The sequence below is a fragment of the Theobroma cacao genome, chromosome 9, assembly GCF_000208745.1.
Source record: "Theobroma cacao cultivar B97-61/B2 chromosome 9, Criollo_cocoa_genome_V2, whole genome shotgun sequence".
NCBI lineage: Eukaryota > Viridiplantae > Streptophyta > Magnoliopsida > Malvales > Malvaceae > Theobroma > Theobroma cacao.
The window spans coordinates 30,480,503-30,494,256 of NC_030858.1; the positions used below are offsets into that span (position 1 = coordinate 30,480,503).

General features: G+C 33.5%; 2 protein-coding genes across 7 annotated transcripts; one reads left to right on the forward strand and one right to left on the reverse strand.

Annotated features, from left to right (window-relative positions):
• On the forward strand, nt 76-8,445 carry LOC18589934 (uncharacterized protein At2g37660, chloroplastic). Of its 3 annotated transcripts, none has more exons than XM_018127504.1 (9): nt 76-425; nt 3,663-3,775; nt 3,934-3,987; nt 4,112-4,196; nt 5,013-5,118; nt 6,031-6,117; nt 6,200-6,297; nt 6,964-7,073; nt 7,834-7,947. In XM_018127504.1, exons 1-9 carry the CDS (start codon nt 155-157, stop codon nt 7,930-7,932), a joined length of 1,023 nt encoding a protein of 340 aa, XP_017982993.1. In that variant the 5' UTR covers nt 76-154; the 3' UTR covers nt 7,933-7,947. The 3 variants fall into 3 exon arrangements, with proteins under 3 accessions (XP_017982993.1, XP_007015192.2, XP_007015191.2); XM_007015130.2 differs by lacking the exon at nt 7,834-7,947 and adding an exon at nt 8,127-8,202 and having other exon boundaries at nt 78-425; XM_007015129.2 differs by lacking the exon at nt 7,834-7,947 and adding an exon at nt 8,143-8,445 and having other exon boundaries at nt 79-425.
• On the reverse strand, nt 8,599-13,542 carry LOC18589935 (anaphase-promoting complex subunit 11). Of its 4 annotated transcripts, none has more exons than XR_001929475.1 (4): nt 13,269-13,542; nt 11,157-11,181; nt 10,257-10,375; nt 8,599-9,057 (listed from the first exon to the last, which is right to left on the reverse strand). XR_001929475.1 is itself a non-coding variant. In XM_018127505.1 (4 exons), the coding sequence occupies exons 3-4, from the start codon at nt 10,312-10,314 to the stop codon at nt 8,942-8,944; spliced, it is 174 nt and encodes a 57-aa protein (XP_017982994.1). In that variant the 5' UTR covers nt 10,315-10,375; nt 11,157-11,181; nt 11,961-11,979; the 3' UTR covers nt 8,599-8,941. The 4 variants fall into 4 exon arrangements, 1 of the variants encoding a protein (XP_017982994.1); XM_018127505.1 differs by lacking the exon at nt 13,269-13,542 and adding an exon at nt 11,961-11,979; XR_001929477.1 differs by lacking the exon at nt 11,157-11,181.

Consider the following 13,754-nt stretch of genomic DNA (forward strand, 5'->3'; position numbering starts at 1 on the left):
TTACTTTATTTCACCTTAATTTTCTTTTTATTCTTAATTAAAGAATTTCTATAATATCAGGGACATTTTAGCCAAAGCGGCGGGAAATATAACCACCACAAAACGGTCCCTCCCCCTTTTTTCCCTATTTGCAACAATTTGTTTTCATGTTTTCATGGCTACCAAGCTCTCCGTCGCTTTCCCATTCCCTCTCGAGAGATCCTCAAAACCATTTCAAAGAATCTCTGTTTTGGCTCTTCCACAGCTGAATCTTTGTCATGGGTTTTGCTTCTCCAAGAGAAACTCTGGCTTTAGAGGCCTATCTGTGAATGCACTCAAAGAAGAAGTAATCCATTCAGCAAATTCAGAAACTACCCTTCATTCCCAAACAACTCTCCCTACTTCCTCTAAGCTTGTTCTTGTCATTGGGGCCTCCGGCGGCGTTGGTGAGCTCTCTTTCCTGCTTTTCTTTCCCTTCTGGTTTTGCATTTTTATAGTTCTACTGTATTGCTTATTTGGAGCTGTTACTTGTGAATTTATTCATTAAACAGTGTATTTGGCTTGGCTGGCATATTTCTTTTCTCTCTCTCTCTTCTTTTTTTTTTTTTTTTCTATTTTTAGAGGAAGCCAATTAGTTCTTTTATTGAGTTCCCTTTGAATGGAAATAAGAGTTACTTGGCTGTTGCTTTTGCTAGGCTCCTTCTAGTTGTCGTGTTTACTCTTTTTGCTATCATATTTAAGGGGGTAATCAATAGTAGAATGCTTGAGCTCAACTCAACTACAAAACTTGAGGCTTGGAAATTGGCACAAGCTCAAGCTCAATTAAGGTTTTAATTAGCATACATGACTTTCCCTTAAGATGAAACTTGATTCAGCCAAGCTCAACCCAAGCAGGCTTGATTATACTGTTCTATATATAGCATATTGTTTTATCACATTACATTTATACATGCACATTTCATCAGACTTGGAACAAAATCTTAAGTTCATTTGATTTGAGTATTAAAACACTCAAACTTGTCTCGACTGCATGCATGAGATTAAACTTGATTTAAATGATGTAGCCATTTGCTTACACACTTAACCAGACTAGATGTATAAATAAGTGAGGAGGTGAGAGAGAGTGTCTTATAATTTATTTTTTATTCATATTTGAGGATTTGGGCTTCAACTGATCCCTTGGTGTACTATAAAACCAGTTAAACAAAAGGTAGGATTTATTAGTAACCTTTGGTAAATAAAAAGAAACTAACAAGGGTAGCGACGGACACAAGTATCATTGGACTTTGGCAAAAAGAAGCAATATCCTTAAGCACCTGCTTCATATTTCTTCATTCAGCCATTGTTGCATTCATCTTTCTGCAACCACCTCCATGGCGATGGTTTCTCAAAACACGCCCGCTGCATCTGTAATAATATAATTTCCTGCAAGAAACAACAAATATTCAGTCATTTTCTGGGCACTGTCTCACAAATTTTGGTTATATAAAGAAAATAAATTGTCATCTTAAGCTTTATGTTTTGATATAGAGAATATGACTTTAAATATGAATTTTCCATCTTTCAACATTGTTTTTTAGTGGATAGATAGAAGATGATGATAGCAACCTAAGCAACACCATTAAGAATAGTCATTAAATAGTATATTCACATTTTGGCTGCTATAACTCAATTGGAAATTTGAGGATTAATATAATAGCCAATTAGAGATAAATCTAGAGGCAAGTTGTTGAGAGTGTGGAAAGAAGCATGTCAGCTTTTGTACCTATTATCACCATATGATTAATTGTGAAGATATCTTACAATTATAGTTTGTATATTATGCTAAGATTAACTTGTTCTAAGTGAGCATATAAATTATAATTACTATAGACTGTAAAAATAAGTAAACTGAGTTATTTCTCTTTCACTTGATACAATCCTGCCTCTTAGCATTATCTCCAAAGTGATTTTCCTCAAAATTTCAACCTGTTCTTTTCTTCCTGCCCTTTGCATTGGTTGCAATATTCAACCTTTTAGCTTTGGTAATATGGTAACTTATACCTAACATGATTTCTATAGGTTTAAATCCATTTAATTGAAAACAAATTCAAATAAGCTCTACAGACAGCTTATATTTTAACATTTAAAATATATTCAAATTTTCAAATATACTTGACAAGTATATGATTCTAGGTGAAAGTAAAACTACTGATTAAAGTTCGTTTACATGAACTGAAGTTCATCCACTCTTAATCTTGTTTTTTGCACTAAATGGAAAATGAAATGAATGGCTAGCTACTTTTTAAAGCCAGGGATAACAACCACATGTTGTTGCTTCTAGTATTTATGCAACGAATTTGAGTGGAGAGTATCTATTTCTAGTATTTCATTTCCTTAAAGGAGCATAAGCAGCAAAATTTTCTTGTGCACTCCATATATTTTCTTTATTACCATATTTATCTGCCACGTTAGCATACAAGGAATGTATATCAGTATATGATAATTGTCCATATATAATCAGATGTATAAATCTATTCCAATGAATAAATAGGATATTCTTATTTACCAATTTGGTTGTATTGCATTGTATTGGACACACTAACGTTAATCCTTTTAATAAGCTGTAAACGAGCTTTAACTTCATCAGCACTATAACACAAAATTTTCTTCCTATTAATTTAAATCGTGTTATTCGATTTAACTTCACCATGCACTAATAACCTTAGAAAGTAATAAAGGAGATTTTTTTTTTTTTTTATTTCCTAAGGATGTAAGACACCTATATATTTTATTGCACATTCCAGAATCAGTTAACCATATGCCCATAATATTTTCTGCTAAATATATATAAAGTATAATTACTTCACCTTGACTAGTAAAAAGTCTAAAAATCTTCTTTCAAGTGTAAGTAGCCTGTATGGATAGTATCATTTTTTCCACAAACTAATCATCTCATGATCCCTTGTAGATAATAATGTCATATAGCTATGTTTGATCTGTCAGCAAACAATAGTTCAACATATTCTCAAACAATAATTTACAGCCTGAATGTGGTATCAAATAGTTTTTTGTTAAGCTCCCATGTCAACTGACTTAGACTTGGGGCTGTGATTAGTTATGCTTTTAAAAATCGAGTTAATCATAAGCTTTAGATAAATACTAAAGTAGTGACATTAAGCCTCCATTTCATGACATAGTTCAAACTCGCAAGGGTTCAATGTAGATTCTAGATCTATGCAGCTCATATACTGATGAAGTTAAGATCCAACAATTCACTTCCTCAATAATGCTGAATAAGCATATGCATGTTAAGGTAGAGCTCATATTAAAGAATGTCAGACATATGAATGTTGGTGTAGATGTTATTAAAGCAGTTAAGCTAATCACTTTGTCAAAGCAGATTCTCAAAAAATTTGGAGATGTGGAAGGTCTTCCCCTTTGACTAAGTTATATAGTCTCATCTTGGTCATATACAAATTCTGCTTGACCATGACTTAAATGTTTTATTGCTCCTGTATCTACAATCCAACCAAGAACAAAAATGTGCAAACAAACATAAGTAATAAGACAACCATGTATGCATTTATACTTCTTCGGATTAGTGCATTTGCAAGCAAAGTAGCCCAATGAACTTTACTTGTAATCAATGCCAAAACTTCTCTTGTTATTTATTATATCAGCAAATTGTTCTCTTTTTTCAGGGCAGTTGGTAGTGGCATCTTTGCTGAACCGGAACATCAAATCATGCCTACTATTAAGAGATCCTGAGAAAGCAACTACTCTGTTTGGTAACCAAGACGAAGAGAAGCTACAGGTGGAATTGTCATCTGATTCTTGAATAATGCATGGTCATTGATTATGTTCCTTACATTTGATTTTTATGTTGTAAACAGTGTTCTTGCTTTAAATTTTTGTCTGTCTTCAGGATGTAAATGTAAAATTTTACCGTAAAGAGCTTTTAAAACTTGATAGGTTTTTAAAGGGGACACTCGAAATCCAGCAGATCTAGATCCATCTATATTTGAGGTTTGTGCTTCACATTTAACCAGCAAACCTTTTCTTTTTTTCCATTTATTTTCTTGGTACATGACATTAATTTGGCCCAGTTTGGAATTTCCAAATGTATTGATCTTTCGCAAATTTTGTGTAGGGGGTTACGCATGTGATTTGTTGCACTGGAACAACTGCATTTCCTTCCAAGAGATGGGATGGGGATAATACACCGGAAAGAGTAGGTCAGAATTTTCTGTTGATATAGCAATAAATTCAATATATTATTATCAACATTTTAATTTGGCCTTTGTCCATGGATTATTACTAGCTTAGTAATGAATAATAAACATAATCATCAAACTTGGTAGATGTCTTAACTGCTTGTGCATTAACTTATTCATCCTCTGTACCTGGATTGTTGACAAACAAGCTATGGTCATTTTAGTATTCATACATCTTTCTACAGAACCAATCATATCTACCACTTCAGTGCATCTATTATACCACATGTGTCTACGTGCACACGGACAAGGACAGAGCCAGTGGGGTGCCTAGGAGGGCCATGACTGCCCTTGGCTTTTCCAAACTTATTTCCTAGCCCACCTAAGTTTTTTCATCAATTTTTTAAGTAATCCTCATCTGGCTTCCCTTGAGCTTATTGAACCCTTTTAATTGTAAATTAACTTTTCCAAATTTTTTACGTTATTCGTGATTTTTTTTTAAATTTATTAAATGTATAAACATTTTTAATCCAAATTTCCTTATATTTTGTAGAATTGCTTGCATGATCATTTCTTTTATTTTGCATATTATTTGAAAAACATTGAATATAATATATGATGCTTTTTATGCAAATAAAATTCAAACTAATTTATTTATTTTAAAGATCATGAAAATTATCAAATATTACTCTATCAATAACTTAAAAAGTATTGCCCCCCTTAGCTTCCGGTCCTGCATTCTGTCCCTCCGAATGGCCTCATGCATACATGCACAAGCACACTTAGAGACACAGTTATATTCATCCAATGGTTTTGACTATGTTGTATTCTTTAAAGATTGGGAGGGTGTAAGGAATCTCGTATCTGCATTGCCTTCATCATTAAAGAGAGTAGTTCTTGTTTCATCAGTTGGTGTAACCAAGTTCAATGAACTACCATGGAGGTAATATGAGTAATTAGTTGGAATATCTTTTGGATGTTAAATTATGAAGTTCATGATGACTTGCCTCTCTCTCTGTTAGCATTACACAGATTGTCTGGATATTCTTTTTTTTCCAATTGTTATGCTAAGATGTGCACTTCTCATTCACTGAACCATAAAGGTCCCCATGTTGGATTACATGCTGAAAGAAAACTGAAAAATCATCCATCCATTGTTCAACCTCTGTTATTCAAGGCCTATATTGAGAAATTGCAATTGCAGCCTCATATAAAATGCAAATGGACTGTTATAAACTCAGTAGTCACTACTTAGTTCTGCCACATAATAAAGTATATTATCCTTCATAGATAATCTTTGCTGAGGTCTCATGGCATTCAGTTCTTTAGTGACACCCTTTTGATCACTTTTGACATATGTTAAGCACCATGAGCCAAATAGTTCAGAATATACCTGATCATCAAAATTTGAAGCACGCATGTAGCTATTTGGGTATTTGGTTTTGAGCTTTCTATTATGTCTTGTTTAGCTACCATCCAAATAGTCAAACAATGAATGCCATTATATGGCTTTCTCATGAACAGGATACATATTTTTTCGTGACTTCAAACTTCACATGCATTATTATTCTACTGTATAAATTATTTTGGTGAAAGAGCTTGTCCTGCCCTCCCCTCCCCTGCCCCCTCCCAAATAAAGGGAGACCAAAAAAAACAAAGGAATCTACTTAATAGTATATAATAATCACAATCCACTTCATCTGATTATATGATTTAACTTAGTCTGGTATCAAACTATTGAAGGTCCTTGCTGTGCACCTATTAATACTGCTTTTTGCTGCAAAATATCTGAGGGCTGATTGGTTTGCAGCTAAATCTTCTTATCAACTCTATATTTTGACTTTATTTTTGTCAGCATTATGAACCTATTTGGGGTTCTCAAATATAAAAAGAAAGGGGAAGATTTTCTTCGCAAGTCTGGCCTTCCATTTACCATCATCAGGTAAGTGGCTAACGATAATATTTTTATCTCTTGATAGTATTGTTCTTGCATGCTTTTTCAAACTATACTCTTTTGTGTATAGAGCTGGTAGATTGACAGATGGGCCTTACACATCATATGATCTTAATACTTTGCTTAAAGCTACTGCCGGGCAACGCCGTGCAGTTCTAATCGGCCAAGGTATGTTAAAGCAGGTTTTATAATCGGACTTATTGTAAAAATTTTTTGTATTAAGTTATCAAATGTAATTAATCTGCAATCATAGAAGGTAAAAAGTTTGAATGATTTTAACAACAGTATTTTTTGGGCCAGGAGTTAGTTGGTCTCTCACCATCGATTTCTTTTAATTCAGTTACTGTTAACATATAAATATTACAGTTTATCCCTTTAATTGTTGGAGAAACTTATTCACAGGCCCTAATTTAATTGTTTAAGCTTTAAGGTTGAACAATCCCTTAACGTATTATCAAAGCCTCTATGACCTAGTGGTCTAGAGTTTGAGTTTTGGCTTTCCTATTATAATGATAATAATTCAATTTCAACTGAAGGTATATGGTGGGCTTGTGTTTAGTCCATGCTTTCAAGTCAATGAACTTGCGTGTAATGGAGTGTGCTAGAATCTGGAATCTACACTTGGACCTTACTACAAGTTAAATTTAATTTAATTTTTTTATCTATAAAAAAACCAATAATTTTGACAGTGAAATCAATATGACCAGCTATTGCCTTGATAATGACATTTTAAGTTATGCTGCAGGGATGACAGATTTTAACACAAATGGTTAAGTATATTATAAGCTGTCCATTTTATTAACATTCCTGTGTTTTTCTTCAAAAATGGCGCAGGAGATAAACTGGTGGGAGAGGTCAGCAGGCTTGTGGTTGCTGAAGCTTGCATACAAGCTCTGGAAATAGAATTTACAGAAGGCAAAATATATGAAATCAACTCAGTTGAGGTAAGTATTGAGATTTGATAGAAAGAGATTAAGGGTAAATGTAGGCATTCCACACATGCAATCATTACATTTTAGTTTTTCTGCAATTCAAGATCAATGCAATATGAACATAGAATCATTGAGACCAGTGTGATTATTGAAAATGACAGATTAATGACTAGGGCTAATGGTGCTATACTGAAGTATTCTTAAAACAATTTCACTCTGTAAAATGTCTCATCTAAATTTAGCATGGTAAGTTATTGTTTTCAAAGTATTAGAATTATTGAACCAAATGTAAATTCTTTGTATGTTCACTTCAGAAAAGCCAAAGTAATTGCTGGTTGGCTATTACTTTCTGTTAACCTGGTAATTATCTTGCCATGGTGTGTATCTTTCTTGAAACTCTCTATGTTATGTAAAACAACTATTTTTAAGCCCTTCAATTATACCAAATTTAATCCTAGCAATTGAACACCGACATCATTGCAGTAGGTATATAATGAACTTTTAGATTCCGATGCAACTCTTTTACCCTGAAAGATTATGTTTCTAAAAATTTTTGGCTCCACCGTTTGGTTTTGCTATATCGTTTCTTGCAAGAGCAGATGATTTCAACCACTGTCTTTCTCTCTTTGATTTATAGTTCTGATTATACTTCACGAATACTGGTAAATGCCAAACACAAAATTAATAATCCTCTAACACAATTTTTGTGGAGCAATGCAAAAATATATATTCCAGTCTTAAGAGCTCTCTCTTTATGTGAAAATACTATTAGGATCAGACTGTATTTGACAAAACCCTTCGGAGGACCCCTGCTTTGAAGGTACCGACACTAGGCTATAATTTTTCATTTATTGTGCATTTTATGTTTTAGAAGTCTCAACTTAAATTGTCTAATCTTGTGAAATTATGGTCTGAATCTTTTAGAAAGAATATGTGCTTTACTAAAAATGTGTTATATATATATATATATATTTTGCTCTTCATCCTGGCTTGCATATTAGTGTAATGCACTATGTTCTTGCATTAACTTTTGTAAAGATCATAGTTTTAACCACGATTGAGAAGTTGCTTTATTTTGCAGGGGGAAGGACCTGGTACTGATCCAGAAAAGTGGCAGGAGCTATTTAAAACAGCCCAAGCATAGTGACCTGATTCAGTAAACAGCAAGGATGTGGCCAGAGTGAAGAATTCATACTGCTTTATTCACTGTGTATAAAATGCATATAGCTATAATATCCTGCTGCCGATTTCATGAGCAGCACAACGGGCATTATATTCATCTCTTGTAACAATTATGATCGTCTTTGCAATCCCCCTGTAAGAGTTAAAACATTGTTTTGGAATTAATCTTATAAGCAGAAGAAACTTTGACCTTTTGTCTTAACTCGAATTGGTTTCTCATATTGCCCAATTTATTTTGGAGAGAGAGAGAGAGAGTTGGAGGGGCTATATCTGTCAAAGTGGAAAGCCAAACTCTTGCAAGGAGATTTTCTAAAGCAGTGTGGTTTAGAAACAAATACAAAAGGAAGAGTACCTCTCTACACTTAATCAGAAGAAACAAATATCATTAAGGAGACCGATAATAGAAAGATAATAGTTAAAGGTCCACAATGAGACTAGAACCCTTTTTTTTTCTTAATCACAGCAGTAAAATAAACCAGAGAATAAAGGTCTCAGTGACAACCAAGGAGGGTATATGACAAATTATTGGCAGATGCCCAATCCGCAGTCCGTTTCACCTAACACATAATAGCAAAAGCACAAGCAAAATTTAAATTTGGTGCTTCTTGAGCAGATGTGGATCAAAAAGAGGATAGTGAAAAGGATGTATTTTAACCCAACAGCAGATTACTGAAAATATTGGAAATTTGATTTAATGATTATCCTTTGAACTGCCACTCTCTACGGCACATGGGACAATGTGCTTGAGAAGTCTGTGAATTCACCCATTTCAAGATGCAATGAAGATGGAAAGCATGGTTACATGCACCCCAAACTGCCAGAGAACAACAAACAATAAAATTCGTTATTCATTAAGGAAATGGATGAAGAAAGGAGGATAATGACAATTCCATACACACACAGGATGCAGAAAACAAATTCTGAGCAAATCAATGAGATAGAAATGAAGAAAATCAAGGAGGAATCAATTTGAATTATTAGAGAAAATTATGCATTATATTTGTAAATACGTGTTCTGTATTTGTTCCATCATCTCTCTTTCTATACAACTCATAGCGGAAGTTGTAAATTATGCAAAATAAAGGAATTACCCTCTTTTTTCATTGATTTTGCCACAAATTTTACTGCATTGTTCCCTACATTTTGCAGACTAAAATTTAGTGAATAGAGAATCTGCATGAGAGGAATACAGAGCATGGAAAAAGAGATATCAGCATGTGACTGACATGACGGTCACCATAGTTCAAATGTAATTCTCTCCTGCCAAATTATGCACCTTTATGATACACAACTGGCAAAAAATTAAATGCTGGATTTGTACAATCTTGTCAACAATGTGACATTCAAATATATATATATATGTATATCATCAAATCAAAAAGTGTCAATGAGTTAAGATTGATTGATTTTGGACAAAATTTGCTCCTTCAACAAATTTGCAAAAAGGAGCGTGAGATAACCATGTTTTGCAAAATGCTCTAACTTTGCATTTTAATTCCCTGCACTTCCAAGGAATATACAAATTTAATTTTGGCTGTTAAGACCCCAATAAAATGGCAAGGGTCTACATTATATAATCAACCATGTAGCAAATTCCCCCATTAGGTGCCTACTCTTAAATCCATGTCTAAATACTCTTGTATCTCTTTCTCTTCATGACCAAACATACACACATACATAAATACATACATGCATACATGTGTGTGAGTGTATGTAGAAAATTGAAATTATCATAGAAAAGAAATTCTAAATAGACTTTAGATCATATATTATTAAGACTTCAAATAAATGCTATTTAAAAATTTTAATTAGCATTGTCCTCATAATTCTCCAACAAGTAGAAAAAAGATAGAAAAGGAATGGGAGACATGTTAAGCTAAACTGAAAAGCAAGAACTATTTAAATGCACAGCATCACATAGAAACTCCTTTCAGGAACTAAATAATGACTCAACAACATGAGAAACAATTGCAACAGTACTACCAAACAAGACAACTCTGAGGACAGACTTACTCAATGGGCAATCATCACCAGGGAGTTTACAGTCAGAACAGCAACCATCAAAGGCCATCCTACAAATTCCACATGTTTCATCTTGGGCATCCCATGTCCATGAAGCAACAGCATGCCATCTGCCATCATGAAGGGCAAGAATTAGGGGTCCTCATCATTTAAAAAAGGAAAATTCAAGGAAAAGCAGAACCAGATTGACTATAAGGAAAAAAACCAAGCGCATGGAAGCTTTGTTCAACCAAAAATTTCACTAGTTTCATTGGGATGCAAGTGATAAAGAGAGCTTACTCTGTTCATATCCCAACAGATATTGAAAGAGAAATGGGTCAAGAGAAAACCGCTGTTTCTAGTGAAAACCAAAGGTCATATTGACCACAAACCAGTCCAAGTTTACATCAAAAAGTTGAAATATATCCTTAGTACCATTTACACCACACCTGATATCAATCAAGGGCAAATTGCATTGCTTCTTATGCATGAACAATTTAAGAAGTTGAGGAAGAAGTAAAAGAAAATGCTAGTCAGGTCAAATCATATATATGCTAAAAATTACACACACACACACAAAAAAGGCTACTATAGCAGGATAAATCATATTTATGCCAAGAATATAAGAACCAGTGGAATATATCATGTTTATGCTCAAGATTAACAAGAAAAAGCCATGTCAAAATTCAAGAAAACCATTACACCTAAAAGGCTTTTTATTTATGACCTTAAAGCTAGACTATACGTATTAGTTGCAACATTAGAGTTCGGTCAGAACTCTTTGAGGAGTGATTCAAGCCAATCAAGTTTTCTGTTGAATCAAATGTATTGCAACAGAATCAAGTAACAAAATACTTCACGAGAGGAAGATGAAAAAAAAAAGGCCAGGAATATTCTAAATCATAAGGATACGTAGCAGCTTGACTTTCATCTTCTCCTGCAAAACCAAGACCTATGTGTGAGAACTTCCCCATATACAAAACACGAATTCATAAAAGAAAAGACTTATGTTTTAATCGTTCTAGAAACTTTAACAATATCAGCAAGATTCCATTTTCATTTTATATTCATTTCCAATTGTTCAATTTCCTCACCAACCAAATTGGCATAAGACAAGATAGTCAAAGTTCTGCTGCATCAGTTCCATTTTTGCTATTCATACATGCATAAGAGAACATCAGAAAGACACAATACCAACATTAAAGAAGTAAAATTGCTATCGTCTTTCATTATCATACCAATTTCAAGTATATGCTTGACAAGAAAACTACTATCACATAAAAGAAAAGACAATAATTATCCAAAATTCTGAAAACATGTAAAAGGCAAAAAATAAATTAAGAAAATAACTTTTGATGGAATAATAGACAAAATTTCGAAAAAAAAAAAAAACCCACAAGCTGAGATGCAGAAGAGCATTAGGATTTGAATAGAAAAGAAACAAACAGATGAAAAAAATGAAACCCCAACACAAATTCTAAAACCCTTTTGGGTCTATTACTTTTTCCCACCAAATAATAACAAAAACCCAAATACTAAATCACCAAATAGGCAGAATACAGGGTTGCTTTTGCATAGATCATGACTTTATTCAGTGACTACATTTTGTTTTGAAGACCATTTCTATAGAACTTCTCCAAAATTCAGAAACAAAAAGAAACCAGGAAAATTGTTTTTCTTTTATTTCTTGGAAATGAAAATGGCTAGTAATTATACCTGAAAGTCTGAAACTTTGAAGTTGTTCTTTTCTCCCCTCTATCTACTTTTCTTTGGGTACACCCTCTATCTATATTTTTGGTGTAAAGCTTTTAGTCTCTCCTTCTCTTGCTTGTTCCCCCTCTATCTATATCTTCGGTGTAAAGTTTTAACTGGCCTGGCTGGAGGGAAGATGGGTTTGGTCTAAGGGTGACTATATTTTCAATAGGGATGTCAACGAGTCGGGTACCCTATAATTTCCAGGTACCCGAATCCTAACCCTATAAAAAATCAACTACCCTAATCCTATTAACTATCCGAATAATTTTAAAATTACTATCCTAACCCTAACCCTATTACATTTTTACTACCTTATAATTACCCTAACCCGTTTAAAAACCCGATTATATTAAAAAATTATTAAAATCTTCTTCATAAAATTTCTCTACGTATACCCGAACCCGTATACATATACAATAATATTTCTCTACATATTTCATAAAATTAACTACTAATTAAATTAATAAAAACAAAAATAATAAAATTTAAATTTAAATTTAAATTGGTGGACTGGAAACATTTGGACAGATACATTCAATCATCCATATCAAAGTCTGCATGATAAATAATAATTGCCAAGACTAGTTTTGTCCTAAGTCTAAGTCCTAATAGTTGCCCCGTTTGCAATAGCAATAGCAAACCATGCGATTAATCTTTAAAATAAAGCAAAAAGAAATAAATCAAAAAGTAAATTAATCTCTACACGCCCACAGTATCATGTTTAAATTAATCTCTACACAGATATCATGTTTTTACGCACGCCACAACCAAGCATTAAAATTATTCATTAATATCATCAATAGTCAATCCGAGTTTCTGTAACAACTCAACACGCCCACTCATAACCTCAACGGTAGAAGGTAATTCTAGATTCTCTAATTCATGAGGGATTATACCTAAGGTTTTCAGATAATCACAGATTTTGACACGGTTAACTAGCTTTTCATTTTTGCCTTGAACAACACCCCAAGTGACAGAGGGCATTTGGTAGACGGGGAACTTGGTGGATTGAGTTGAATATTGCGAAACCCCTAAAACCCTTAAAGGGTTTTGTATTTGAGTACATGGGTTTTGGAGGGTTTTGAGTTTCGGGCAACTTTGACGGAAAATATATGGGACTTGGAGGATTATTAAGAGCTTTTGCCTTTTGAGAAGTGCTGATGAGTTCATTTCACAGATCAAATTTTTGAACTGAAAAATGAAGGGATTGATTTATTGGTGAAAAAAGATTGATATTTGTAAAGAAGAGATGCAAAGGGACTGGCTTACCTCAAAAATGGCAGGGACAAAACTCAAGCCTGAAGGGATGGTTTGCTATTGCTGTGTTACTCTGAAGGCAGCCGACAGGGCGTGGCTGTGGCTGGGCGGCTGGAGAGAAAATAAAGATGAACTGATGAAGGAGCCAAGCGTGGCGTGGTAGGCCGGCAGCTGGGGTCTTGGGGAAGAACAACTGAACAAGGATTCAACTGAAGGAGAGGCAAGGAGCGGCTACCGATTAGAAGAGAAAAAAGAAAGAAAAAAAAGGGGTGGGGAGTGGCTAAGGTTTTTATTTTTTAATCTTTTTGTCTTTCTTTTAGCATCAATTAGTATTACATAAACATTTCACATTTGAAATTTTGGATTAGGAAATTGTGAAATCTTTTTTTAATATGCACAAAAAAAAATTTTGTTATATAAATTTTATAAGTTTATAAATTATCATTTTTATAATATTAATATAAAATAAAAAATAAATATATATTAAAAGTATTATAG

Coding starts and splice junctions, on each gene's coding strand:
- LOC18589934 (XM_018127504.1), top strand. CDS start 155: ATGGCTACCAAGCTCTCCGTCGCTTTCCCATTCCCTCTCGAGAGATCC. Junction 426..3,662: donor TGGGGCCTCCGGCGGCGTTG/GTGAGCTCTCTT, acceptor CTCTTTTTTCAG/GGCAGTTGGTAGTGGCATCT. Junction 6,118..6,199: donor CTTCCATTTACCATCATCAG/GTAAGTGGCTAA, acceptor TTTTGTGTATAG/AGCTGGTAGATTGACAGATG.
- LOC18589935 (XM_018127505.1), bottom strand. CDS start 10,314: ATGGCCTTTGATGGTTGCTGTTCTGACTGTAAACTCCCTGGTGATGAT. Junction 9,058..10,256: donor TGGTGATGATTGCCCATTGA/GTAAGTCTGTCC, acceptor GTTCTCTGGCAG/TTTGGGGTGCATGTAACCAT.